Source organism: Symphalangus syndactylus, chromosome 13, assembly GCF_028878055.3.
Source record: "Symphalangus syndactylus isolate Jambi chromosome 13, NHGRI_mSymSyn1-v2.1_pri, whole genome shotgun sequence".
NCBI classification, from domain to species: domain Eukaryota; kingdom Metazoa; phylum Chordata; class Mammalia; order Primates; family Hylobatidae; genus Symphalangus; species Symphalangus syndactylus.
In genome coordinates, this window is record NC_072435.2 from 29,389,147 (window position 1) to 29,416,863 (window position 27,717).

The window sequence follows — 27,717 nt, forward strand, 5'->3', positions numbered from 1 at the left end:
TCTCGCTCTGTCACCGAGGCTGGAGTGCAATGGCGCGATCTCGGCTCACTGCAACCTCCATCTTCCAGGCTCAAGCGATTCTCCCTTCTCAGCCTCCAAGTAGCTGGGATTACAGGCATGCACTACCACACTCAGCTAATTTTTTGTTATTTTTAGTAGAGACAGGGTTTCGCCATGTTCCCCAGGCTGGTCTCGAACTCTTGAGCTCAGGCAATCTGCCTTCCTCGGATTCCCAAAGTGTTAGGATTATAGGCGTGAGCCACTGCACCCAGCCTATTTATTTATTTTTTGAGACGGCGTCTCACTCTGTCGCCCAGGCTGGAGTTCAGTGGCGCCATCTGGGCTCACTGCAACCTCCACCTCCTGGGTTCCAGTGATTCTCCTGCCTGAGCCTCTGGAGTAGCTGGGATTATAGGCATGCGCCACAATGCCTGGGTAATTTTTGTATTTTTAGTAGAAACAGTGTTTCGCCACGTTGACCAGGCTGGTCTTTTTTTTTTTTTTTTTTTTTTGAGACAGAGTCTTGCTCTGTCGCCCAGGCTGGAGTGCAGTGGCACGATCTCAGCTCACTGCAAGCTCTTCCTCCCTGGTTCTCGCCATTCTCCTGCCTCAGCCTCCCAAGTAGCTGGGACTACAGGCGCCCGCCACCACGCCCGGCTAATTTTTTTGTATTTTTAGTAGAGACGGGGTTTCACCATGTTAGCCAGGATGGTCTCGATCTCCTGACCTCGTGATCTGCCCGCCTCAGCCTCCCAAAGTGCTGGAATTACAGATGTGAGCCACCGTGCCCGGCCTCCTACCCCAATTTAGCCTGCAGGCCCCAGCCTAGAGTCTCCCATTTTCTTTTTTTTTCTTTTCTTTTTTCTTTTTCTTTCTTTCTTTCTTTCTTTCTTTCTTTCTTTCTTTCTTTCTTTCTTTTTTTTTTTGAGACGGTGTCTCACTCTGTCACCCAGGCTGGAGTGCAATGGTGCGATCTTGGCTCACTGCAACCTCCACCTCTTGGGTTCAAGCAATTCTCCTGCCTCAGCCTCCCGAGTAGTTGGGAGTACAGGAGCTCGCCACCACACCCAGCTAGAGTCTCCTATTTTCACATGTGGTTGGTTTCCTCCGGGCGTGCGAGGGTGTCATTGTTCCCATTTCACAGATGGGGAAACAGGCTTGGAAATGAAGCCACTTGACCAAGATAGTCACAGCAGGGTCTAGATTCCTTGCAAATGAGAATGAGGATGTAAGCACTATGAGATCAGGCACTTTGCTGGGCTCAATGCTTTTCAAAAAAAATTAATTAGGCCGAGCGCGGTGGCTCACGCCTGTAATCCTAGCACTGTGGGAGGCTGAGGCAGGTGGATCAGGAGGTCAGGCGATCAAGACCATCCTGGCTAACACGGTGAAACCCAGTCTCTACTAAAAATACAAAAAAAATTAGCCGGGCGTGGTGGCGGGTGCCTGTAGTCCCAGCTACTCTGGAGGCTGAGGCAGGAGAATGGCGTGAACCTGGGAGGCAGAGCTTGTAGTGAGCTGAGATCGTGCCACTGCACTCCAGCCTGGGCGACAGAGCGAGACTCCCTCTCAAAAAAAAAAAAAATTAATTAATTTAGGCCAGGTGCGGTGGCATGTGCCTGTAGTTCCAGCTACTCAGGAGGCTAAGTCAGGAGAATCGCTTGAACGCAGGAGGCAGAGGTTGCAGTGAGCCGAGATCACGCCACTACACTCCAGCTTGGCAGAAGAGCGAAACTCTGTCTCAAAAAAAAAAAAAATTCATTTTCAAAATAGAGACGGGGTCTCGCTATGATGCCCAGGCTGGTCTTGAACTCCTGGTCTCAAGCGATCCTCCTGCCTTGGCCTCCCAAAGTGCTGGGATTACAGGCGTGAGCCCCATTGCACCCAGCCAGGGCTCACTGCTTTCTTCTCAATGGCTGCAACAGACAGTGCCTGCACACAGTAGGTACTCAACAGATGCATGGTGAATGGCAGTTAAACCAAAAGTTCAGATTCCTTCCCGGTCACAGGCACAAGGCTCCACTCCTGGGTTTCATCTGCTTCAGACTTGGGCAATAGCTCTGCCTCCGCAAACCGCAATTCCGCCTGGGTGGCACTCTTTGTGCGAGTGGGGGTGCTTCTGCTACAAGTTCCAGGCCCGGGGTGACAGTTCCAGCCCCCAGCTCTCCTCCCCTACCTACGGATGCATAATCTTGTTCCTCAAAATATACCAAGGAATCACGTCTCTCTCCTGAGGGAGCTGTCCTCAGTCTAGAAGAGAATTCTCACCTGGATATGAGGTGGAGATTTGGAACTCTTCATTTCACCCTGCCCTACTGGGACCATCCCCTTTTCTCCCTAGCGGACCTGGACAAACCATCCTTGGCCCCTTCCCAGCACAGCCATGTTTCCAGACCCCCAGCTCATTCACGACTCAGGAGTCCTGACTCCCAGCCCAGACCTTCTCGGGCACCCAGGAGTCTGGATCCCTAACCCATTCCCTCCAGGGCTTTGGAAGTCTGAGTCCCACCCCTTGCAAGACACAAGCCTCCTCCGTTAAGGACACCAGTGGCCCAGGTCCCCAACCACAGCAGCAAACCCACGGGCGCCCTGGAGTGCAGGCCTGAGGTCCAACTCTCCAAACTCTGAGAAGTCCCAACCTTGGTCCTTAGGAGACCCGGGAATTGGGGGGCCCAAGCCCCTCCCCTCAGCTGTGGGGGCAGCTGAGCCAGGGGTCAGGCTGTAGTGGGGAGGCCAGAAGGGGCGGGGACAGCCGGGATTGGGAGGGGAGAACAGCAGCGTGGGCGGCTGGCAGAGGCAGGGAAAGACCAGCAGAGGGGAAAGAGAAACTGGGAGAGGGAGGAAGGGAGAAAGTGAGAAGGGAAATCGGAAAGAGAAAGGGGAGGAAACGGCAGACGTGGAGAGCCAGAGAGAGAAAGAGGAAGAGACTGAGTGTGAAGGAGAGAGGACACGGGATGACAGCGAGAGAGAGAGAGAGCGAATGAGATAGAGACTTAAGGAAGAGACCCTGTGAGTCTGGCAATAAAAGATTTGGACAGAAACAGAAAGATTGGAGAGAGAGAGAGAGGGAGAGAATGAGTGAGAGAGAGACTGGAAGAGACAGAGATCAGAGAGACATACAGAAAGTGAGACTGGGGAGAGAGATAGTGTAAAAGGAAGAGAGAGAGAGAGAGAGAGAGAGAGACCGTACGAGACAGGAGACAAAGAGACAGAAAGTGTGAGTGAGCAGGTGAGGAGAGAGATTGAGAACTATGAGAGACAGCAGCTAAGAGATAAAGGAGGCGGGAGACTGCCTGGGTGCCACAGCACCCACATCGTCCTCTTGCCCCCATCACTGGGACCCCAGAGCTGGGTAAGTTCCCTGGCTGGGCTGGGAGGGGCTCTCTGGGTTCACATTCCTGGTGCCACAGGGCTTGGCTTGGGGAGTTGGCAGGGATGGTTTGCGGGTGCGTGTGGGAGGGCGGGAGACAGGTAGCCTGGGGCAGCTGGAAGGAGGCAGGGAATGAGGGGTCCTTAAGCACAGAGAGGGTCAAATTCCTGGCCTGAGTGCAGTGGGCAGGAATAAAGGAGCCCCTATTCTCTGGCCCGGGCTGCAGACAGCTGCCCCCTCCCGCAGCTGCCAGGGCCGCCTACCTCCCTTGGCACCACTCTCGGTATGTGGTCACGGGCCATGGCCTCCCCCAGCCCCCCAGTCCCGAAACAACAGGCTCTTTCTCTTCAGCCTCCTCCGACCTCCAAGCCCCTGACCCCATCTCTGTCCCGCACCCGTCACTGCAGAGACACAGCCCCTTTCTTTCTCTCCCAGCCCTTGATGGAGGGGAGCCGACCTCGCAGCAGCCTTAGCCTGGCCAGCAGCGCCTCCACCATCTCCTCACTCAGCAGCCTGAGCCCCAAGGTTTGAGCTTCCTGGTGGGGATGGGGAGGAAGGTGGGGCTCTGGGCCGCCCATCCCTCTGTTTCCCCAAGGACTCTGGTTGTTAAGGACAAAGATCCTTAGCAACGGGGTCTGCCAGACATAGTAAGGTCCCAAATTGCCTACCAGCCGCAGCTAGGAATTCAGAGGCACTCCCAGCTCTGTCCCCACCCTTTGTATTTTCCTAATTCTAAACCAGAGTAACAACCTCCCTTGACCCTGGTTGCTAAGATAAAGCCGCTCCCCAGCCATGAGGCCCCTCGAGTTCTGAGAAGTAGTGGCTGCTCTTGATTAGTGCCAGAACTTGGTGTCCTATCTCTCGCCATCCAATCTGAAATCCTATAAGGAAAGACCCTTCTCGACAATAAGACCCAAGGAGCCTCCAGATACTTGCATCCCAAATCGGCATCCCAGCCAAAAGCCTAGGGAGACACTCATTTCTTTTTCCTCCTGCCATTCCACACATATTGTTTCTCAAGTTCAGAGCCCAGAGCTCTGATCTCAGCCTTGGTCAGTACCACCGCTTCCAAGGAAGGGCATATTGTCGGGACCTGGCTAAGGATGGCTGAGATATCTGTGGGCATCGGGAGATGAGGCTCCATCCGGGCAGGATAGAGGGATTTGAGGCTTCCTCTCCTTGGACTTGGTTGCTAAGGGGTGTGACTGCAGGGCACCAGGGCATCCTTTGATTCACCGGAGACTCAGCGTGAGAGTTCCCCCCGATTATGGGGACCTCCCAGCCCATAGTCCCAGTTCAGATCCCAAAGGACCTACAACAGCTCTGGCTCTGGTGGCCAAGGGCATCTGCTTCTTGGTAGTGGACCCTCGATCCCCAAATTGCTTCCCTACAGCCTCTTCCTTGTCTCTGAACACCTCCCTCCGCCCATCAAAAAAAGAGTCTCAGCCCGGCGCAGTGGCTCACGCCTGTAATCCCAGCACTTTATTTTTTTTTTTATTTTTTTTTATTTTTTATTTTTTTTTGAGACGGAGTCTTGCTCTTTCGCCCAGGCTGGAGTGCAGTGGCACAATCTCGGCTCACTGCAAGCTCCGCGTCCCAGGTTCACGCCATTCTCCTGCCTCAGCCTCTCCGAGTAGCTGGGACTACAGGCGCCCGCCACCACGCCCGGCTAATTTTTTGTATTTTTTAGTAGAGACGGGGTTTCACCGTGGTCTCGATCTCCTGACCTTGTGATCCGCCCGCCTCAGCCTCCCAAAGTGCTGGGATTACAAGCGTGAGCCACCGCGCCCGGCCTTAATCCCAGCACTTTAAGAGGCTGAGGCGGGTGGATCACCTGAGGTCAGGAGTTCGAGACCAGCCAGACCGACATGGCAAAAACCCGTCTCTGCTAAAAATACAAAAATTAGCCAGGCATGGTGGCACGTGCCTGCAATCTCAGCTATTTGGGAGGCTGAGGCAGGAGAATCACTTGAACCCGAGAGGCGGAGGTTGCAGTGAGCCAAGATGGCGCCACTGCACTCCAGCCTGGGCGACAGAGCGAGACTCTGTCTCAAAAGAAAAAAAAAAAAAAAAAAGAGTCTCTCCCAGCCTGGGCAAGAAAGTGAGACCTCTGCCTCTACAAAAAGTCAAAAAATTAGCTGGGCATGGTGGGACGTGCCTGTGGTCCCAGCTACATGGGAGGCTGAGGCTGGAGGATCACCTGAGTCCAGGAGGTAAAGGCTGCAGTGTTTAGGCCACTGCACTCCAAAGAGCCTGTCAAAAAAAAAAAAAAAGAGTCTCTTAACTCTGCAATAAGAACACCTCCCAATTCTGATCTCCAACCTCAGCCCCCAACTTGACCCTTTTCTTTCTTTCTCTCTTTTTTTTTTTGAGACGGAGTCTTGCTCTATTGCCCAGGCTGGAGTGCAGTGGCGCGATCTCGGCTCACTGCAAGCTCCGCCTCCCGGGTTCACTCCATTCTCCTGCCTCAGCCTCCCGAGTAGCTGGGACTACAGGTGCCCGCCACCACGCCCGGCTAATTTTTTTATATTTTTAGTAGAGACGGGGTTTCACCATGTTAGCCAGGATGATCTCGATCTCCTGACCTCGTGATCCGCCCGTCTCGGCCTCCCAAAGTGTTGGGATTACAGGCGTGAGCCACCGCGCCCGGCTGGTCCTTGACCCATTTCTCAGGGCAGCCAAGCGAGAGTCTACGGTTGCCTTTGTCCACCCTCACCTCCTCCCAGGACCATCCTAGGTTCTCCCTGTTCATTTCTGTCCCCTCTCTCCTCAGAAGCCCACCCGGGCAGTAAACAAGGTCCACGCCTTTGGGAAGAGAGGCAATGCGCTCAGGAGGGATCCCAACCTTCCCGTGCACATCCGAGGCTGGCTTCATAAGCAGGTGGGGTCAGTAGGACAAGGAAAAGGACACTGAAGTCTGTGCCCCGGCTGTCCTCTGTCTCTCTCCTTCCAAGTCCCCAAATAGGCTTTCTTTTTCTTACTATCACTGCCCCTCCCCTTATTCTGTCATTGTGTGTTTGTTTGTTTATTTATTTATTTATTTTTAAGACAGAGTCTCTTTCTGTCACCCAGGCTGGAGGGCAGTGGTGTGATCTCGGCTCAGTGCAACCTCTGGCCTCCAGTTCAAGCGATTCTCGTGCCTCAGCTTCCCGAGTAGCTGGGCTTACAGGCATGTGCCACCATACCTAGCTAATATTTGTATTTTCAGTAGAGATGGGGTTTTACCATGTTGGCCAGGGTGGTCTCAAACTCCCGACCTCAAGTGATCCGCCCGCCTTGGCTCCCTAAAATGCTGGGATTATAGGTGTGAGCCACCGTGCCTGGCCCATTCATTCATTCATTCTTGACTACTTCTTCAACACTTACAGTGTTGCCAATCCCAGGGCACACACCATGCAAATAACACAAACAAGTATTTATATTACATTCCAGATTGGGTGGAGCATGGGTGGATAATAAATTAGTAAATAGATAAATGGACTTGGTCATTTCAGATCACAGGAAGGGCTACGAAGAAGTAACATAGGGGCCAGGTTCAGTGGCGTAACCCCAGCATTTTGGGAGGCCAAGACGGGAAGATCACTTGAGCTTAGGAATTCTAGACTAGCCTGGGCAACATGAAGAAACTTCATCTCTACAACAAATACACACACACACACACACACACACACAAAAAAAAAAAAAACAAAAAAAAACAAGCAAACAAACAAACAAAAACAACCTAGCGTGGTGGTGTGTGCCTATAGTCCCAGCTACTGGGGAGGCTAAGGCAGGAGGATTGCTGAAGCCCAGGAGGCTGAGGCTGCAGTGAACTGTCTTCATGTCACTGCACACCAGCCTAGGTGACAGAGTGAGACCCTGTCTCAAAAACAAAAAACAAAAAAACAAACAAAAAAATGGAATATGATGTGCTTGAACGTGGCTGAGAGAGGAGAGCTTCAATTTGACACTTGTGAGGGAAAATTATCTCTGAAGTGACATTTGAGCTGGCTGGGCATAGTGGGTCATGCCGGTAATTCAAGCACTTTGGGAGGCTGAGGCAGGCGGATCACCTGAGGTCAGGAGTTCAAGACCAGCCTGGTCAACATGGCGAAACCCTGTCTGTACTAAAAAATACAAAAATTAGCCGGGCACGGTGGTGGGCGCCTGTAATCCCAACTACTTGGGAGGCTGAGACAAGGAAAATTTGAATCTGGGAGGTGAAGGTTGCAGTGAGCCAAGGTTGCGCCATTGCAGTCCAGCCTGGATGATAGAGTGAGACTCCATGTCAAAATATATATATATCTGGAGGCAGATCGCATCCAAAAGGAAAAAGCCTGCAGCAGCCAAAACCTTGGTGTCGAGTGAGGCCAGGGGAGAAAGACAGGAGCAGCAGCAGAGCAGTGGTTCTCAAAGTGTGGTCCCCGGACCAGCAGCATCAGCGTTACCTGGGGACTTGCTAGAAATGCAAATGATGAGGTCCCATCCCAGATTTGCCAAATCAGGAACTCTGGGGATGGGGCCTCAGAATCTGTGTTTTAACACACCTTCCTGGTGATTCTTATGCACCTTCAAACTCAAAACTCCCTGCAAAGCAGTACATGGGCTGGGCACGATGGCTCACACCTGTAATCCCAGCACTTTGGGAGGTTGAGGCATGTGGATCACAAGGTCAGGAGTTCGAGACAAGCCTGGCCAATATGGTGAAACCCTGTCTCTACTAAAAATACAAAAATTAGCTGGGTGTGGTGGTGCGTGCCTGTAATCCCAGCTACTCGGGAGGCTGAGGCAGGAGACACATTTGAACCTGTGAGGCGGAGGTTGCTATGAGCTGAGATTGCACCACTGCACTCCAGCTTGAGCTACAGAGCAAGACTGTCTAAAAAAAAAAGAAAGAGAGAAAAGAAAAGAAAGTGAGGGGGCCGGGCGAGGTGGCTCACGCTTGTAATCCCAGCACTTTGGGAGGCCGAGGCGGGTGGATCACGAGGTCAGGAGATCGAGACCACGGTGAAACCCCGTCTCTACTAAAAATACAAAAAAATTAGCCAGGTGTGGTGGCGGGCGCCTGTAGTCCCAGCTACTCGGAGAGGCTGAGGCAGGAGAATGGCGTGAACCCGGGAGGCGGAGCTTGCAGTGAGCCGAGATCCTGCCACTGCACTCCAGCCTGGGCAACAGAGCGAGACTCCGTCTCAAAAAAAAAAAAAAAGAAAAGAAAGTGAGGGAGTCCAGAATCTATGTCAGCTCAACCACCACACTTGTAATAGAAGTAGGGATTCTATTCTATTCTATTATGTTCAGAGGGCTTCCAGCTCTCCTTCTTATCCACTCCATTGGCCCAAACTCTCTGTCTCTTCTCTCTCTCTGGGTCTTTTTCCTGTACCTCCACCCCACTCCCAGGCTCAAGTGATCCTCCCTCCTCAGCCTCCCGAGTAGCTGGGACTACAGGCACGCGCCACCACATCCAGCTAATTTTTGTTTTTTTAGTAGAGACAGGGTTTCGCCATGTTACCCTAGCTGGTCTCAAACTCTTGGAATCGAGTGATCCGCCCGCCTTGGCCTCTCAAAGTGCTGGGATTACAGGCGTGAACCATTGTGCTCAGCGTCATCCCACTCCCTTGATCCCTACTTTATGTCTCTGTTCTTCTCTCTCCAAGTTTCTTTCTCTCTCTGGCTGTCTGTCCCCATTGTCACTGCCTTCATCTCCTTTTTCTGTTTCCCTTTACTCAGGCCCCTCCTCCCATCTCTCTCCCCAGGACAGCTCGGGGCTCCGTCTCTGGAAACGCCGCTGGTTCGTCCTCTCCGGCCATTGCCTCTTTTATTACAAGGGTCAGTGGCTGGCTGGCTTGGGGTGGGAGGGCCCCTCCATCTGCCCTTCTCTCTAGCGTCTTGGCCTCCTGATCCCTGTGTGATCCTTGACCCCAGCCCCTCTTTGCAGACAGCCGCGAGGAGAGTGTCCTGGGCAGCGTCCTGCTCCCCAGCTACAATATTAGGCCAGATGGGCCGGGAGCCCCCCGAGGGCGGCGCTTCACCTTCACTGTGAGTCTGTCCATCCGTGTTGTGCACCAGGCGATGGGAACTGGAGATGAGGGTGGGTAGATATCTGTCAAGGAAACTCCAAGTCCCAACAAGCACTGGAGTATCCATTACTGGAGATAAAAGGTCTTGACAAGTGTCAATTGCATCCTCCTTTTGTTTTGTTTTGTTTTGTTTTGTTTTGTTTTTTGAGACAGAGTCTCACTCTGTCACCCAGGCTGGAGTGCAGTGGTGTCATCTCAGCTCACTGCAACCTCCGCCTCCTGGGTTCAACGGATTCTCCTGCCTCAGCGTCTGGAGTAGCTGGGATTACAGGCGCACGCCACCACACCTGGCTAATTTTTTGTGTTTTTAGTAGAGACGGGGTTTTGCCATGTTGGCCAGGCTGGTCTCGAACTCCTGACCTCAGGTGATCCACCCACTTCAGCCTCCCAAAGTGCTGGGATTACAGGCGTGAGCCACCGTGCCTGGCCAGTTTTCTTTTCTTTTTTCTTTTCTTTCTTTCTTTTTTCTTTCTTTCTTTCTTTTTCTTTCTTTCTTTCTCTTTTTCTTTCTCTCTCTCTCTCTCTTTCTCTCTCTCTTTCTTTTTCTTTCTCTTTCTCTCTTTCTTTCTCTCCCTTCCCTTCCCTCTTTCTCTCTTTCCTTTCTTTCTTGACAGTCTGTCACCCAGGCTGGCGTGCACCGACGCAAAGTGCAGTCTTCCCGCCTCAGTCTCCCGGGTAGCTGAGACTACAGGTGCGCTCCACCACGTCCGGCTAATTTTTTGATTTTTTTGTAGAGACGGGGTCGGAAGGAGGTGTGGGGGGTTCTCATTATGTTGCCTAGGCTGGTCTCAAGCCATCCTCCCGCATCGGCCTCCCAAAGCACTGGGTTTACGGGAGTGAGTCACCGGCCCGGCCTGTCCTCCTTTCTACAAGGCCTGGGAGTCCGGATTCCAAGCCTTCTCTTCCCGCAGGCAGAGCACCCGGGCATGAGGACCTATGTTTTGGCCGCTGACACCTTAGAAGACCTGCGGGGCTGGCTACGGGCGCTGGGCCGGGCCTCCCGTGCGGAGGGGGACGACTAGTGAGTAGAGGTCCAAGCCATGCTCCTGACCCTCCACCCTGAGTCAGTCTAATCACCCCAACTCCTCCCCTTTGGGGGTCCTGCCCCCTTGAGTGTCCAATCACCAGTCTTCTAGCTAAGGCACCTCGTCTTCTAGGCCCCACCTCCAGGGAACTTTTCCAATCAGCAAAAGTCTTTCTCCCTTAAGTTCCGCCCACCACCTTGTCCGTCCCCGCCCCCAAGCTGATCCTTCAGTCACGCACTCAGCTCTGCTCCAGGAATGATCAATATTCCACACTCTCTGATTGGCTCCTTCTGAAGTCCCCTGAGCTGCCACCTAAACAATGCCAGGTAAAAGATAGTGTTAGATTTAAAAAAAATGTCAGACTATCTCTTAGGCTCTGACATGGCCTGCGCCAATTATCAGGCTGGAAACTGGACTACCTGGCTGAGTCCATCCCATATTCCGGGGCATTGGGTCCAGCAACCTGGATAGACGTTGTGGCCTGGCGCACAGGTCAGTTTCACATTGGAGGCCTCAGTTTCCCCGTCTGAAGAAGGGGGACGATGATTTATAGTGCACAATTTTCCTTTTTTGGGTGCATCCTTGTGTTCTCACCTGTGACAAGAGAATAGGGCTGTTACGAAGTTTGAAGGAGTGGGGTATCTTATCTGTGTCCACTCGCTAGCGGGCAACCCAGGTCACCCGCACGACCCCAGCCCGGGGAGGGCCCTGGCGGCCCCGGTGGTCCCCCGGAGGTGAGCAGAGGGGAAGAGGGGCGCATCTCAGAATCACCTGAAGTGGCTCGACTCTGCAGAGGTCGTGGTAGACCCAGGCTGCTCACTCCCAGCCCCACAACCGACCTCCAGTCTGGACTCCAGATCCGGAGGGCGAGGAGCCCCGAGTGAGTAGGGAGAACATGGTTGGGGGCGTGGCCTAAGAGAAGGGCGGGCCGGAAACTGGTTGGGGGCGGGCCTTAGCGCTTTCTGCTTGAGTGTGTGTGTGACTTGCTGGGGCTCCCGTGGGGGTCACAGCCTGTCGGGGAGAAGACTGGAGGGGAAGATGCCACAAAGCGGACATTACTGAGGATTTGGACAGTAGAGGAGGATTCTAAAACAGAGGGACAGTAAGACACAGTGAAGTGAGACATGTCCTTGAGGCTGACTTGATGGGTAAGGAGGTGGATGGAGAGGGCTCTAGTTGACTCAGTTCCCCGATTCTCTCCTTCCCACAGCCTGTTCACCCCCCTCTCTCGCCCTCCCTCGCCTCTGAGCCTCCCCCGTCCCCGTTCTGCCCCTGCGCGGCGACCCCCTGCCCCCTCAGGAGACACAGCACCCCCTGCCCGACCTCACACCCCGCTGAGTCGCATTGATGTCCGACCTCCTCTGGATTGGGGCCCCCAACGCCAGACCCTCTCCCGACCCCCCACTCCCCGCCGAGGACCTCCCTCTGAGGCTGGGGGAGGAAAGCCCCCCAGGAGTCCCCAGCACTGGAGTCAGGAGCCCAGAACACAGGTGAGCAGAGAAGTGAGGAGGGGACTACATCTCCCATCAGGCCTCAGGGCTGTCTTTCCGTATTCTCAAGGCCATTGCTCCCTGGGTGTCATGGGTATTGTAGTCCATAATGATCTCAGCTGGGCTCAGGTGAGAGAGAGTTTGAACCGTATCTCCTATCGGGTGTCTGGGCTGTCTTTCTAGGCTGGTCTCCGGCCATTGGTGTTTTTTTTTTTTTTTTTTTTTTTTTTTTTTGGGACGGAGTCTTGCTCTGTCGCCAAGGTTAGAGGGCAGTGGCACGATCACGGCTCACTACAACCTCTGTCTCCCTGGTTCAAGCGATTCTCCTGCCTCAGCCTCCCGATTAGCTGGGATTACAGGCACCTGCCACCATGTCCGGCTGATTTTTATATTTTTGGTAGAGATGAGGTTTCACCATGTTGACCAAGCTGGTCTCGAACTCCTGACCAGCTGACAGGTGATCTGCCCATCTCAGCCTCCCAAAGTACTGGGATTACAGGCATGAGACACCGCGCCTGGCCCAGCCATTGCTCTTTAAGCATCATGGGGATTGTAGTCCTGGATACTCTGTGCCAAGACAGTGCGGTGAGAGGTTTGCATATCCCTTGTGTCCCCAGTTCACCTTGCAAGTTGGTTGCCTGCTGTTTTGTCTGAGTATCATGGGACTGTAGCTCAGAATAGCCACAGCTGACTGCAAATCTGAGAATGAGAGTAGCAAATTCCATCATCTCGTGGGGCTGTTTTGCCAGGCTGGTGCATTTATTATCACCCTCTGTGTCCCCACAGTGGCACACAGCTGGAGAGCAGGTAGTTGAGGAAGTTGAGAGGGCCCAGTTCTGAACCTCAAAATATCTCCTAAAGCACTTTAATTATGGACACGCCCACTCTATTTGTCACTGAGACATGCCAGTTTCTAAACATCTCCATTTCAACGTTCCTCCCAGGCACCCTCTGGCTCCTCCACTTATCTCCAGCTCCCCCCACGGCCCCCTGGGACCCGGGCCTCCATGGTTTTATTGGTAGGTATCCTGGAGTACCCCAAATCTACCAGAGCCCCCTCCCTTCCTTTCTTCTCTATGAGGAATGTCATCTCCTGGCCTAAGGTGCCTGGAGAACCGTAGATATTTCAAAGCCCCTGGGTAGGTATTAGATTCTTGTGGTTGCTGTAACAAAGTGCATGGCCGAAAACAACTGAAATGGATTATCTTGCAGTTCTAGAGGCCAGAGGCCTGGAGTCAAGGGATTGGCAGGGCTATACTACCACTGAAGGCTCTAAGGAGGAGCTTTTATTGACTCTCTCTTAGCTTCTGGTGGTTGCCAGCAATTCCTGAGGTTCTGTGGCTTTTTTTACGGCTACATCTTTGCCTCCGTCATCCCATGATGATCTTCCTTTGTGTTTTTGTTGCTATCCGTCTGCTCCTATTAGGACACTCCTATGACATCATCGTAACTTAAATCCGCAAAAACCTCTTTCTTTCTCTTTCTTTTTCTTTTCTTTCTTTCTTTTTTTTTTTGAGATGGGGTCTCGCTCTGTCGCCCAGGCTGGAGTGCAGTGGTGCGATCTCAGCTCACTGCAAGCTCTGCCTCCCGGGTTCATGCCATTCTCCTGCCTCAGCCTCCCGAGTAGCTGGGACTACAGGCGCCTGCCACCACGCCCAGCTAATTTTTTTGTATTTTTTTCTTTGCTTTTTTTCTTGAGATGGAGTCTCGCTCCGTCGCCCAGGCTGGAGTGCCGTGGCGCGATCTCGGCTCACTGCAACCTTCGCCTCCCTGGTTCAAGCAATTCTCTGCCTCAACCTCCTGAATAGCTGGGATTACAGGCACGTGCCACCACGCCTGGATAATTTTTGTATTTTTAGTAGAGATGAGGTTTCACCATGTTGGTCAGGCTGGTCTCGAACCCCTAACCTCGTGATCCTCCCGCCTCGGCCTCCCCAGTAGCTGAGACTACAGGCGTGTACCAACATGCTAAGCTTATTTTATTTATTTATTTATTTATTTGAGACGAAATCTCACTCTGTCCCCCAGGCTGGAGTGCAATGGTACGATCTCGGCTCGCTGCAACCTCTGCCTCCCGGGTTCAAGTGATTCTCCTCCCTCAGCCTCCCAAGTAGCTGGGATTACAGGCGCCCGTCACTACGCCCGGCTAATTTTTGTATTTTTAGTAGAGACAGGGTTTCACCATGTTAGTCAGGCTGGTCTCGAACTCCTGACCTCAGGTGATCCACCTGCCTCGGCCTCCCAAAGTGTTGGGATTACAGGCATAAGCCACCTTACCTGGCCCTATTTTTTTTATTTTTATTTTTTTTGCAGACACAAGGTCTGCCCAGACTGGTCTTGAACTCCTGGGCTCAAATGATCTTCCCTCTTTGGCCTCCCAAAGCTTTGGGATTACAGGAGTGAGTCACTGAGCCCTGTACTTTGTTTTATTCTTAGTCATAAATAAAATGTCTACATTTCTCCATTAATTATAATATTTGCCATGGCTATTTGATCAAGAGCCCATTATTGATCTTTCTGAAGCCAAGAATGTGGAAGTTGGTCTACTGAAATTTGCTAATGCTTAGAAGGAAGCTGATAAGGAGAGGGGTCACTAGGCTTGGTGGCTCATGCCTGTAATCCCAGGACTTCGGGAGGCCAAGGCAGGAGGATCGTTTGAGATCAGGAGTTCAAGACTGGTCTGGGTGATATAGTGAGACCCTAGCCCTAAAAGCAAACAAACAAACAAAAAACCTTAGCTGGCACTGGTGGCTGGCGCCTGTTGTCCCACCTACTTGGGAGGCTGAGGTGGGAGGATCCTTTGAGCCTAAGAGTTCAAGGCTGCAGTGAGCCATGATCATGCCACTGCAACCCAGCCTGGGTGACAGACCTTGACTCAAAAAAAAAAAAAAAAAAAAGAGGCCAGGCATGATGGTGCATGCCTATAATTCCCAACACTTTGGGAGGCCAAGGCAGGAGGATTGCTTGAGCCCAGGAGTTTGAGATCGGCCTGGGCAACATGGCAAAACCCCATCACTACCAAAAACGACAACAAAAATTTTAAAACTACAAAAATTAGCCGGGCGGTTGTGGTCCCAGTTACTCAGGAGGCTGAAGCGGGAGGATTGCTTGAGCCCAGGAGGTTGAGGTTGCAGCGAACCATGATCACACGACTGCACTCCAGCCTGGGTGACAAAGGGAGACCCTATCTCTAAATAAATACATAAATAAATAGTGCAGTACCTATCAGTAGAAACAGGGCGTGGCTCAGCACTGAGTTACAATAATGGCCAGCCTGTCCCCTTTGACCCCTGACTTTTTTCCTTCTCTTCAGCCCGGTCCTCCCCTGGAGTCAACTTTCCACCAAAGCTTGGAGACGGATGTAAGTTCTCACTGATCTAATCCTTGCTGAGTTCCCAGAGTTGGGGAGAGAATGTTCTAGATGATGGGAGGAGCGGCAGGGGAAAAGCCCGATCTGGACCATCAGTAGCTCCCACTCTCCTTTCTCCAGACGCTGCTGACCAAGTTGTGCGGGCAGGACCGGCTTCTGCGGAGGCTGCAGGAGGAGATAGACCAGAGGCAGGAGGAGAAGGTGCGGGGCCCTGGGCCGAGGACAGGGCGCCTGGCTTCTCTGCCTGCTCTGAGCCCTTCCTGACTGTGGAAGTCAGGATGCTGACTGGATGTCCAGGACGTGAAAGGACATCTTTTCTTTCTTCTTGGGGCTAGGCATGGTTTCTGAAGTCTAACCACCTTCTCTCTTGGTGCAGGAGCAACTAGAAGCAGCTCTGGAGTTGACCCGGCAACAGCTGGGCCAAGCCACCAGGGAGGCTGGGGCTCCTGGGAGGGCCTGGGGTCGCCAGCGCCTCCTGCAGGACCGGCTGGTCAGTGTGAGGGCCACCCTCTGTCACTTGACTCAGGTGGGCACCTGGGAAGGGGCCTGCCCTCCTAGGAGGCCCCAGGACTATGCAAGTCGTTACGAAGGGGACCTGCCCCAGAGGGCTCATAGGAAGATCGTTCTTCAGAAGTCTACACTCAAAATTTTATTTTATTATTTTTTCTCTCTCCTCATTGTCTTGTAACCACTCTAATTTTTTTTTTTGGGGGGGGGGACAGAGTCTTGCTCTGTCGCCCAGGCTGGAGTACAGTGGTGCCATCTCAGCTCACTGCAACCTCAGCCTCCCGAGTAACTGGGATTACAGGCACGTGCCACCACACCTAGCTAATTTTTGTATTTTTTTTTTTTTTTTTTTTTTTGAGACGGAGTCTCGCTCTGTCCCCCAGGCTGGAGTGCAATGGTGGGATCTCTGCTCACTGCAAGCTCCGCCCCCTGGGTTCACGCCATTCTCCTACCTCAGCCTCCCAAGTAGCTGGGACTACAGGCGCCTGCCACAACGCCCTGCTAATTTTTTGTATATTTAGTAGAGACGGGGTTTCACCGCGTTAGCCAGGATGGTCTCGATCTCCTGACCTCGTGATCCACCCGCCTCGGCCTCCCAAAGTGCTAGGATTACAGGCTTGAGCCACCGTGCCCGGCCTTAATTTTTGTATTTTTAGTAGAGATGGGGTTTTGCCATGTTGGCCAGGCTGGTCTCGAACTCCTAACCTCAGGTGATCAGCCTGCCTCAGCCTCCCAAAGTGCTGGGATTACAGGCATGAGCCACTGCGCCCGGCCTTAAGTAACTCTGAGAATTAATATATGTGGTATGTGTAAATGAGTGAATGAATGAATGAACGAATGAATATTTAACACTCAAGGTACTTGGTACTTGGTAAAGCAATACTTAAGTGTCAGTTATAATTATCATCTGTAAAATGGAGACAATAATAGTAACTACCTCATAGGAATTAAATGAGAGCTGAGAACAGTGCCTAGCACATGGTCAGTGCCCAATAAGTGTTAGCTGATATTATCATTGTTATTGTTGGTATTGGCAAGGAGATTTCTGCTGCCCCAGGGTGAGTAGTTACTGTGGTTATTTTTTTTGAGACAGATTCTTGCTCTGTTGCTCAGGCTGGAGTGCAGCGCCTGGATCCAGGCTCACTGCAACTTCTGTCTCCCTGGTTCAAGTGATTCTCCTGCCTCAGCCTCCCGAGTACTTGGGATTACAGGCCCTCGCCACCATTCCTGGCTAATTTTTATGTTTTTAGTAGGGACGGGGTTTCACCATGTTGGCCAGGCTGGTCTCAAGCTCCTGACCTCAAGTGATCCGCCCGCCTTGGCCTCCCAAAGTGCTGGGATTAAAGGCCTGAGCCACCGCGCCTGGCTGGGTGCTGTGGTCTTTTAACTGTCTAATGAATTCATTAGATCTGTAGACCCTGCTACCTAGGAGAGAGCAGAAGTAATCATGGGGATTCAGGGAATGCTGTTATTTGTCTACACTAGCATTGCACTGGAATTGCAGGTTCCATACAGACTTTGGGGTTCCCAGTAGTCCAAGCAAAGAGGACCATGGGAATTGTAGTCCATATGCCCGCAGGGCTCCAGGGACCAAGCTCCCTTACCTCCTCCTTAGCTGACAAATGATGGGGTGGGGAAGGATCTGGTGGGAGAGGGACCTAACCTATGTCTCCACCTTTATGCAACCTGAGGAGCGAGAAAGGGTTTGGGACACGTACAGTGGCCTGGAGCAGGAGCTGGGCACCTTAAGAGAGACGCTGGAGTACCTGCTGCACCTTGGTTCTCCCCAGGTAAATCGCTGCTTGGAGACCCCAAAACCCACCCCCAACTCCAAGTTCTGTCTGGAAATCGTTTCAGCATTTAATCTCCGCCCACAGAATCGAGGCCCCGCCCAGTTGACCGTTAGCCTCCTTTCTGTTCTTTCAATCTAAGCCCCTTATTTTAGTTAAGACCATGCCCTTTAGGGTGTTTTTTTTTGTTGTTAATTCTCTCATTAAAATTTTAATTAACCTTCAATTTTGAATGCCATTTTCTCGAGCTGTTATCTAATTTCTGCTGTAAAGTTATTTGTTTGTTTGTTTTTGAGACAGAGTCTCACTCTGTCGCCCAGGCTGGAGTGCAGTAGTGCAATCTTGGCGCACTGCAACCTCTGCCTCCCAGGTTCAAGTGATTCTCCCACCTCAGCCTCCCAAGTAGCTGGGATTACAGCTACACATGCCACCACACCCAGCTACTTTTTATATTTTTAGTAGAGACATGTTGGTCAGGCTCGTATTGAACTCCTGACCTCAAGTGATCTGCCTGCCACGGCCTCCCAAAGTGCTGGGATTACAAGCATGAGCCATTGCGCGGGGCCTAATTTCTGCTGTAAAGTTGGCTATAATTTTACAACATTCTTTTTTTTTTTTTTTTTTTTTGGGACAGAGTTTAACTCTTGTTGCCCGGACTGGAGTGCAATGGCACGATCTCAGCTTACCACAACCTCTGCCTCCCGGGCTCAAGCGATTCACCCACCTCAGCCTCCCAAGTAACTGGGATTACAGGTGCCCGCCACCACGCCCAGCTAATTTTGTATTTTTAATAGAGACGGGGTTTCTCTATGTTGGTCAGGCTGGTCTTGAACTCCTGACCTCAGGTGATCCGCCTGCCTCGGCCTCCCAAAGTGCTGGGATTACAGGCGTGAGCCACCACGCCCGGCCTACAACATTCTTTTTAAAAAATGTATTGCGGGTACATAGCAGATGAATATATTTATGAAGTGCATAAGATATTTTGGTACAGGCATGCAATGTATAATAATCTCATCATGGAAAATGGGGTGTCCATCCCCTCAAGCATTTATCTTTTGTGTTACAAACTATAATAAAATAAATAAAAATTATTTTAATTTTTGAGACAGAGTCTCACTCTGTTGCCCAGGCTGGAGTGCAGTGGCACAATCTTGGCTCACTGCAACCTCCGCCTCCCAGGTTCAAGCGATTCTCCTCCCTCAGCCTCCTAAGTGGCTGGGATTACAGATGACCGCCACCATGCCCGCTTAATTTTTCTATTTTCAGTAGAGACGGGGTTTCACCATGTTGGTCAGGCTGGTCTCGAACTCCTGACCTCAGGTGATCCACCCGCCTCGGCCTCCCAAAGTTCTGGGATTACTGGCGTGAGCCACTGCGCCCGGCCTACTCTTTTATTTTTATTTTATTTATTATATTATATTTTTTGAGATGGAGTCTCGCTCTGTTGCCCAGGCTGGAGTGCAATGGCGCAATCTCGGCTCACCGCAACATCTGCCTCCCAGGTTCAAGCGATTCTCCTGCCTCAGCCTCCCGAGTAGCTGGGATTACAGGCATGCCCCACCATGCCTGGCTAATTTTGTAGTTTTAGGAGAGACGGGGTTTCTCTGTGTTGGTCCAGCTGGTCTCGAACTCCTGACCTCAGGTGATCCACCCACCTCGGCCTCCCAAAGTGCTGAGATTATAGGCATGAGCCACCGCACCCAGCCCTTCTATTTTTTATTTTCTTTTATTTTTTTTTGTGAGACGGAATCTTGCTCTGTTGCCAGGCTGGAGTGCAGTGGCACGATCTCAACTCACTGCAACCTCTGCCTCCCAGGCTCAAGCAATTCTCCTGCCTCAGCTTTCCGAGTAGCTGAGACTACAGGTGTGTACCTCCATGCCCAGATAATTTTTGTATTTTTAGTTGAGACGGGGTTTCACCATGTTGGCCAGGATGGTCTAGATCTCTTGACCTCATGATCCGCCCACCTCGACCTCCCAAAGTGCTGGGATTACAGGCGTGAGTCACGGCGCCTGGCCGCCCTCTTATTTATTTATTTATGAGATGGAGTCTCGCTCTGTTGCCCAGGCTGGAGTGCAGTGGTGCGATCTCTGCTCACTGCAACCTCTGCCTCCCGGGTTCAAGTGATTCTCCTGCCTCAGCCTCTAGCTGGGACTACAGGCATGTGCCACCACGCCGGGCTAATTTTTGTATTTTTAGTAGAGACGGGGGGTTCACCATGTTCGTTAGTCTGGTCTTGAACTCCCGACCTTCTGATCCGCCTGCCTCGGCCTCCCAAAGTGCTGGGATTATAGGCATGAGCTACTGCGCCCGGCCAATGCCTTTCGTTGTAATACCTACTTTCAGATCCAGAGCTGCTCTCTCCCCTGGTTCTAAATCTCTCCTCTTGTTGAAGCCATGCTCTCACTAGCAAAACTCCAACCCTCAGCCTTGTTTCCATCTTGCAAGTTCATCTCTTGCATCCTGCATCCTGACTTTTGCTGTTAAATTTATCCTCTGGAGTTCCAGTTCTGAACCCATTCCCTTAGTGCAAGCTCTGCTTCTAAAATATAAACCTCATTGCTTAGCCTCAGACCTGCTTTTTCACTCTAAATCTATCCATCAAGTTCTAAATCACGTATCTTTAAAAACATTGACACGGCTGGGCGTGTTGGCTCACGCCTGTAGTCCCAGCACTTTGGGAGGCCAAGGCAGGTGGATCACTTGAGGTCAGGAGTTCGAGACCAACCTGACGAACATGGTGAAACCTTGTCTCTACTAAAAATACAAAAATTTGCTGGGTGTGCTGGTGCAGGCCTATAGTCCCAGCTACTCAGGAGGCTGAGGCAGGAGAATCGCTGGAACCCAGGAGGCGGAGCTTGCAGTGAGCCGAGATCGTGCCACTGCACTCCAGCCTGGGTGACAGGGAGAGACTCCATCTTAAACAACAACAACAACAACAACAACAACCCCAAAAAACAAAAAACCATTGATGCCTAGTTTTAAATGCATCTTCTCACTCTAAGCTGCTCCCACTAGATCTAAAATCCAGACTTGGCAAAAACAGACCCATGCCAGGTGCAGTGGCTCACACCTGTAATCCCAGCACTTTGGGAGGATGAGGCAGGTGGATCACCTGAGCCCAGGAATTTGAGGCTAGCCTGGGCAACATGGTGAAACTCCGTCTCTACTAAAAATAAAAGTGAAAAAATTAGCTGGGCCTGGTTGTGCACGTGGTCCCAGTTACTCAGGAGGCTGAGGTGGAAGGATTGCTTAAGCCCAAGAGTTCGAGGATGCAGTGAGCTATGATCAAGCCATTGCACGCCAGCCTGGGTGACAGAGGGAGGGACTGTCTCCAAAAACAAACAAAAAGAACAGACTCTCATATTCGTATGGTCACCTATTTATAATAGATGTAACACAGTAAAACAACATAGAAAGAAAAGACAGTTTTTTCTTTTTCTTTCTTTTTTTTTTTTTTGTGAGACAGTGTCTTGCTCTGTTGCCCAGGCGAGAGTGCAGTGGCACGATCTCAGCTGACTGCAACCTCCACCTCCCAGGTTCAAGCAATTCTCCTGCCTCAGCTTCCCAAGTGGCTGGGATCGCAGGCATGCACCACCACCCGCGGCGAATTTTTTTTTTTTTTTTTTTTTTTTTTTTTTTTGAGACGGAGTCTTGCTCTGTCGCCCAGGCTGGAGTGCAGTGGCGCGATCTCGGCTCACTGCAGGCTCCGCCTCCCGGGTTCACGCCATTCTCCTGCCTCAGCCTCTCCGAGTAGCTGGGACTACAGGCGCCCGCCACCACGCCCGGCTAATTTTTTGTATTTTTGGTAGAGACGGGGTTTCACCGTGGTCTCGATCTCCTGACCTCGTGATCCGCCCGCCTCGGCCTCCCAAAGTGCTGGGATTACAAGCGTGAGCCACCGCGCCCGGCGCGAATTTTTTTTTGTATATTTAGTAGACACGAGGTTTCACCATGTTGGCTAGGCTGGTCTTGAACTCCTGATCTCAGGTGATCCACCCTTCTCGGCCTCCCAAAATGCTGGGATTACCACCACACCTGGCCAAAAGACAATTTTTTTTCAATTCAACTGGATAACCACATGGAAAAAAAATAAATCCCAACTGCATAAATATAGCCCAGCTGATTTCAGACCTTTGCAGGGGCCTATTAGCTGAAACTCTCCTGCGTTTTCCCATCTTTAAGTAACAAATTCCTTTCCTCCCCGCAGGACAGAGTGTCTGCTCAGCAGCAGCTGTGGATGGTGGAAGACACGCTGGCAGGTCTGGGTGGCCCCCAGAAACCGCCCCCACACACTGAGCCTGACTCCCCATCTCCCGTGCTCCAGGGCGAGGAGTCCTCAGAGAGGGAGGTAAGATGCACATAATTCCTCCCCACCCCCAGCTTCCTTTCCCACCTGTCCTTGGCTCAGTCTATTCCCCACCCACCTCTTTAATTCTTCCTTGATCAGCTAACCCACCTGGCGCAAGTGTCGTAACCTTTGGAAGCCTTTGTTTTCTTTTTTTTTGGGGGGTGGGGTGGGTTTTGAGACGTAGTCTCACTCTGTCACCCAGGCTGGAGTCCAGTGGTGCAATCTTGGCTCACTGCAACCTCCACCTCCTGGGTTCAAGTGGTTCTCCTGCCTCAGCCTCCAAAGTAGCTGTGATTACAGGCGCCCACAACCAAGCCTGGCTGAGTTTTGTATTTTTAGTAGAAACGGAGTTTCACCATGTTGGCCAGGCTGGTTATGTACTCCCAGCCTCAAGTAATCCGCCTGCCTCGGCCTCCCAGAGTGTTGGGATTACAGGCATGAGCCAGTGCGCCCAGCCTTAAAAAGTTTTTGTAGGGAAGGGGTCTTGCTATGTTGCCCAGCTGGTCTCTCGCTCCTGGCCTCAAGTGATCCTCCTACCTTGGCCTCTCAAAGGGCTGAGATTACAAGCACAAGCCTCCATGCTCAGATCTGGTTTATAGTCTTTTTTTTTTTTTTTTTTTGAGGCAGAGTCTTGCTCTGTCGCCCAGGCTGGAGTGCAGTGGTGCGATCTCGGCTCACTGCAACCTCCAACTCCCGAGTTCAAGCGATTCTTCTGCCTCAGCCTCCTAAGTACCTGGGATTACAGGCGCCTGCCACCACGCCTGGCTAATTTTTGTATTTTTAGTAGAGACGGGGTTTCACTATGTTGGACTAAGCTGGTCTGGAACTCCTCAGGTGGTCTGCCTTCCTCGGCCTCCCAAAGCGCTGGGATTACAGGTGTGAGCCACTGCACCCGGCCTGGTTTATAGTCTTAATCCTATTCAGACTGTATTCCAATTCCTAAATGCTTGAAACATGTTAATAATAATAATAATTATGACGATCATCATTATCCCCCTTTTCTAATCCCTGCAGAGCCTACCAGAGTCCTTGGAACTGAGCTCCCCTAGGTCCCCCGAGACGGACTGGGGGCGGCCTCCTGGAGGCGACAAAGACCTCACCAGCCCTCGCTTAGGTGAGCATCCTGGTCGGGTGGGACTTTACAGAAATTCCCGTCCTCACCAAGTCCCCTTCTGTCTTTCCAGGTCTTGGGTCTCCGAGGGTCTCCCGGGCTTCCAGCCCTGAGGGTCGCCACCTCCCTTCCCCACAGCTGGGAACCAAGGTAGGCTGTAGGTCCATCCTGTAATCCTTGCATCTGACCATCAGGGACCCCCACACTTCTGGGAAACAGCTAGGAGTAGAGCGTTCTAAGGCCATACTCAGAACAGAGAGAGCACTGCTCGTTAAGAGCGCTGAGATTGATTTTTGTCTCTGTCGCTTCTAAGCCGTGTGACTTTGGGTCAGTTATTAAACCTCTCTGTGCCTCCATTTTTTCTTCTCTAAAATGGGGCTAATAGCAGAACCTACCACCTACAGCTGACATGAAGATGAAAACTAGATGAATGAGGCCAGGTGTGGTGGCTCACGCCTGTAATCCCAGCACTTTGTCAGAAGTTCCAGACCAGCCTGGCTAAACATGGTGAAACCCCGTCTCTACTAAAAGTACAAAAATTAGCCAGGCGTGGTGGCGGGCGCCTGTAATCCCAGCCACTCGGGAGGCTGAGGCAGAAGAATCGCTTGAACTCGGGAGGCAGAGGTTGCAGTGAGCTGAGATCGCACCATTGCACTCCAGCTTGTTCGACAAGAGCAAAACTATGTCTCAAAAAAAAAAAGACTCCTTGAGTGGAGCAGAATGCTGATCTCATGTGGCCCTGGAGTTCAGAAATTGGTGGACTTCTAGCGGCAGGAATGTTTAGGAATTGGTTGACGATAAGCTATGGAAGCTCTGTGCTCTGTGTCTGTTGCTGATTGGCTGGTTTTCAGAAGCACTGAGCTATCAATGAGTGGCTGATTTTCAGAAGTACAGATCCATCACTGATTGGTCAGCCCTCAGGAGCATGTGACCATCACTGATTAGCTGATTTTCAGAAGCTTGGCTCCATCAATGATTGGCTGGCTTTCAGATGCTTTTGGGGTACCTGTTGGGATTACTTGATCAAATAGATTTAAAAGCACTTCTTGGGGCCGGGAACCATGGCTTGTACCTGTAATCCCAGCACTTTGGGAGGCCGAGGCAGGCAGATCACTTGAGGTCAGGAGTTTGAGACCAGATTGACCAACATGGTGAAAACCCTGTCTCTACAAAAATACAAAAATTAGCTGAGCGTGATGGCGGGTGCCTGTAATCCCTGCTACTCGGGAGGCTGAGGCCGGAGAATCACTTGAACCCAGGAGGCAGAGGTGGCAGAGACCCAAGATTGCACCGTTGCACTCCAGCCTGGGCAGCAGAGCGAGACTCTGTCTCGAAAAAAAAATAATAATAAAATAAATAAAGCATTTCTTGGCTGGTGGTTTTGGCTCATGCCTGTAATCCCAACACTTTGAGAGGCCAAGGTAGGTGGATCAGTTGAGCCCAGGCGTTCAAGAGCAGCCTGGCTAATGTAGCAAGACCCATCTCTACAAAAAAAAAATTAAAAGTTAGCTGTGGCCGGGTGCAGTGGCTCACGCCTGTGATCCCAGCACTTTGGGAGGCCGAGGCGGGTGGATCACCTGAGGTCAGGAGTTCAAGAGCACCCTGGCCAACATGGCAAAACCCCATCTCTACTAAAAATATAAAAATTAGCCGGGTGTAGCAGCACGCACCTGTAATCCCAGCTACTTTGGAGGCTGAGACAGGAGAATCGCTTGAACCTGGGTGGCTGAGGTTGCAGTGAGCTGAGACTGCACCACTGCACTCCAGCCTGGGTGACAGAGCAAGACTCCATCTCAAAAAAATAAAAAAATAAAAAATAAAAAGTTAGCTGTGGGTGGTGGTGCCCACATGTGGTCCCAGCTACTTGGGAGGTTGAGACGAGAGGATTGCTTGAGTCCAGGAGGTCAAGGCTGCAGTGAACCATGATTGCACCACTGCACTCCATCCTGGGCAACAGAGGGAAACCATGTCTTTAAAAAAAAAAAAAAAAAAAGTCCGGGTGCAGTGGCTCACGCCTGTAATCCCAGCACTTTGGGAGGCCAAGGCTGGCAGATCACAAGGTCAGGAGTTCGAAACCAGCCTGACCAACATAGCGAAACCCCGTCTCTACTAAAAATACAAAAAAAATTAGCCAGATGTGGTGGCACATGCCTGTAATCCCAACTACTCGGGAGGCTGAGGCAGGAGAATTGCTTGAACCTGGGAGGCAGAGGTTGCAGTGAGCCAAGATCGTGCCATTGCACTCCAGCCTGGGCAATAAAGAGTGAAACTCCATCTCAAAAATAAAATAAAATAAATAAAATATAATAAAATAATTTTAAAAAAAGAAGGCATTTCTTCTGCTTACTTGTTATCATGGATACAAAAGCAATCCAGCCTTTCCTAGGAAGAGAGGAGAGGCACTTTTTGATTCTCAGTGGGGTGTCATGGGCATGAATGATTGGCGCCTCCTGGGAACATGACTTATCTTGGGACATGCTCCTCCCTCACCCCAACCCCGTGGTTTCAGGGGCTGCCAAGGTCCAGAGCACAGGGGGTGTCTAGTGAGTTCCAGGGATTTCAGGGTTTAGCAAAGAAAAAGCTATGACCACCAGATGGCAGTAGCACACAGGAGCTTTATTTGGTGGACACTGACAGATTTGTCTATGGGTGAGTCACACCCAGTGTGAGACCCTCCAGAGGCTACTGTGTGAGGGTGAGGACCACTGCACAGGAAGGGAGGAAGGCAAGGGAGCTCCCAAGAGAAAGGGACTGGAGAAGGGGCTTACGTCTGGGTGATGCCAGCCACCAGCATGTGGAGGGTTCTCTGGATCAGAGAGGTCCAAACAGCAGCAGGGGCTTGGGGCTCCTCTTATCTATGGGTAGCAGATGTTGGGCACAGTCTCAGGGTATACAAAGCAGGCAGACTGCATGGCTAAAAATATCTGCTTATTAAGACTATGTTTAAAACAATTGGATGTGTAGAAATCTGAGTGTGCTGCTACCAAGCTTTTAGGCCAATGGTCTGGCCTGCTGTGAAGAAATTAACAACATTGGCTGGGCACAGTGGCTCATGCCTGTAATCCCAGCATTTTGGGAGGCTGAGGCAGGTGGATCACGAGATCAGGAGTTCAAGACCAGCCTGGCCAAGATGGTGAAACCCTGTCTGTACTAAAAATACAAAAAAATTAGCTGGGCGTGGTGGCCGGCGCCACCTACTTAATCCCAGCTACTTGAGAGGCTGAGGCAGAGAATTGCTTGAACCCAGGAGGCAGAGGTTGCAGTGAGCAGAGATTGCGCCACTGCACTCCAGCCTGGGAGACAGAGTGAGACTTCGTCTCAAAAAAAAAAAAAAAAAAAAATAACAACATAGGGTAACATACAGTGGCCAGTGGCCATCATTTATATGAACAGGACTCAGGATTGGTCAAAGCAGAGGAAACTGCAGGGACTGGTTCTACAATAAGCACAGATCCATGCTATCTCACTGGGATGTTTAACTGGAAGCTTCAGCAATGAGTGCTTTCTCTCTCTTTACTTTTTACTTTTAGATACGGGATCTTGCCCTGTCACCCAGAGTGGGGTGCAGTGGCACGATCATAGCTCCCTGAAGCCTTGAACTCCTGGGCTTAAGTGATCCCCCTGCCTCAGCCTCTTGAGTAGCTGACAGGCATCCACCACCACATCTAACAAGCTTATTTTTTGTAGAGATGGGGTCTTGCTATGTTGCCCAGGCTGGTCTCAAACTCTTGGCCACAAGTGATCCTCCCACCTCAGCCTCCCAAAGCTCTGGGATTACAGTCACCCACCACTGCACCCAGCCTTCTCCCTCTCTCCTTGTTTAAGCAACACACACACACACACACACATATATATATATATTTTTTTTGAGACAGAGTCTTGCTCTGTTGTGCAGGCTGGAGTGCAGTGGCGTGATCTCGGCTCACTGCAACCTCCACCTCCAGGGTTCAAGCAATTCTCCTGCCTCAGCCTCCTGAGTAATTAGGATTACAGGTGCCTGCCACCACGCCCAGCTAATTTTTGTATTTTTAGTAGAGATGGTATTTCGCCAAGTTGGCCAGGCTGGTCTTCAACTCCTGACCTCAAGTGATCCTCTCTACTCAGCCTCCCAAAAGTGCTGGGATTACACGAGCCACTGTGCCTGGCCTAAAGGTTGGGTCTTGGGACGTTTCTCGCCTCCCTAGGCCCCAGTGGCCCGGCCCCGGATGAGTGCTCAGGAGCAGCTGGAGCGGATGCGCAGAAACCAGGAATGTGGACGGCCCCTCCCTCGCCCGACCTCCCCCCGGCTCCTCACCCTGGGAAGGACACTGTCCCCAGCCAGACGCCAGCCTGACATGGAGCAAAGGGTGAGGGGAGGAGGGCTGGGGCAGGGCGGGGGTGGGGGGTGGTAGTAGGTCTTCTTCGCCTACTTTGAGTCCCTTTCTGTAAAATGGAGATAATCTCTACCTCCTTACTCCAAACTGGATTTCCAGATTTACCTCAGTTTGTACTTGTGCTAAAGTCAGCTTCCTCGCCTGGATAGTGGTGGGTGGACAGGAGTGGCAGTGAGGGGAGGACAGTGGGTGGGGGCGGGAGTCACAGATCTGGATTGGAAGCCTAGTTTTTCTTCTCAGTTGCTATGTGTTGTCAACAGCAAGAAAGCAAAA

At 51.6% G+C, this 27,717-nt stretch overlaps 1 protein-coding gene across 6 annotated transcripts in view; it reads left to right on the top strand.

Annotated features, from left to right (window-relative positions):
* The first annotated feature begins 2,751 nt into the window (after positions 1-2,751).
* Positions 2,752-27,717, top strand: part of PLEKHA4 (pleckstrin homology domain containing A4) — a 28,601-nt gene continuing 3,635 nt past the window's right edge. For 2 of the 6 annotated variants that reach the window (XM_055235825.2, XM_063615800.1), the window contains exons 1-17: positions 2,752-3,352; positions 3,806-3,895; positions 6,144-6,251; positions 9,103-9,175; positions 9,285-9,385; positions 10,338-10,447; positions 11,116-11,331; positions 11,662-11,941; positions 12,886-12,960; positions 15,255-15,302; positions 15,432-15,512; positions 15,688-15,837; positions 17,510-17,608; positions 21,820-21,960; positions 22,975-23,074; positions 23,145-23,221; positions 27,256-27,417. In XM_055235825.2, the coding sequence (XP_055091800.1) occupies positions 3,812-3,895; positions 6,144-6,251; positions 9,103-9,175; positions 9,285-9,385; positions 10,338-10,447; positions 11,116-11,331; positions 11,662-11,941; positions 12,886-12,960; positions 15,255-15,302; positions 15,432-15,512; positions 15,688-15,837; positions 17,510-17,608; positions 21,820-21,960; positions 22,975-23,074; positions 23,145-23,221; positions 27,256-27,417 (1,905 nt within the window). In that variant the 5' untranslated portion in view covers positions 2,752-3,352; positions 3,806-3,811. Of the gene's footprint in view, positions 3,353-3,805; positions 3,896-6,143; positions 6,252-9,102; positions 9,176-9,271; positions 9,386-10,337; positions 10,448-11,115; positions 11,332-11,661; positions 11,942-12,885; positions 12,961-15,254; positions 15,303-15,431; positions 15,513-15,687; positions 15,838-17,509; positions 17,609-21,819; positions 21,961-22,974; positions 23,075-23,144; positions 23,222-27,255; positions 27,418-27,717 lie in introns of those variants that run through there. The other 4 variants (XM_063615799.1, XM_063615798.1, XM_055235826.2 and 1 more) reach the window with 4 other exon arrangements.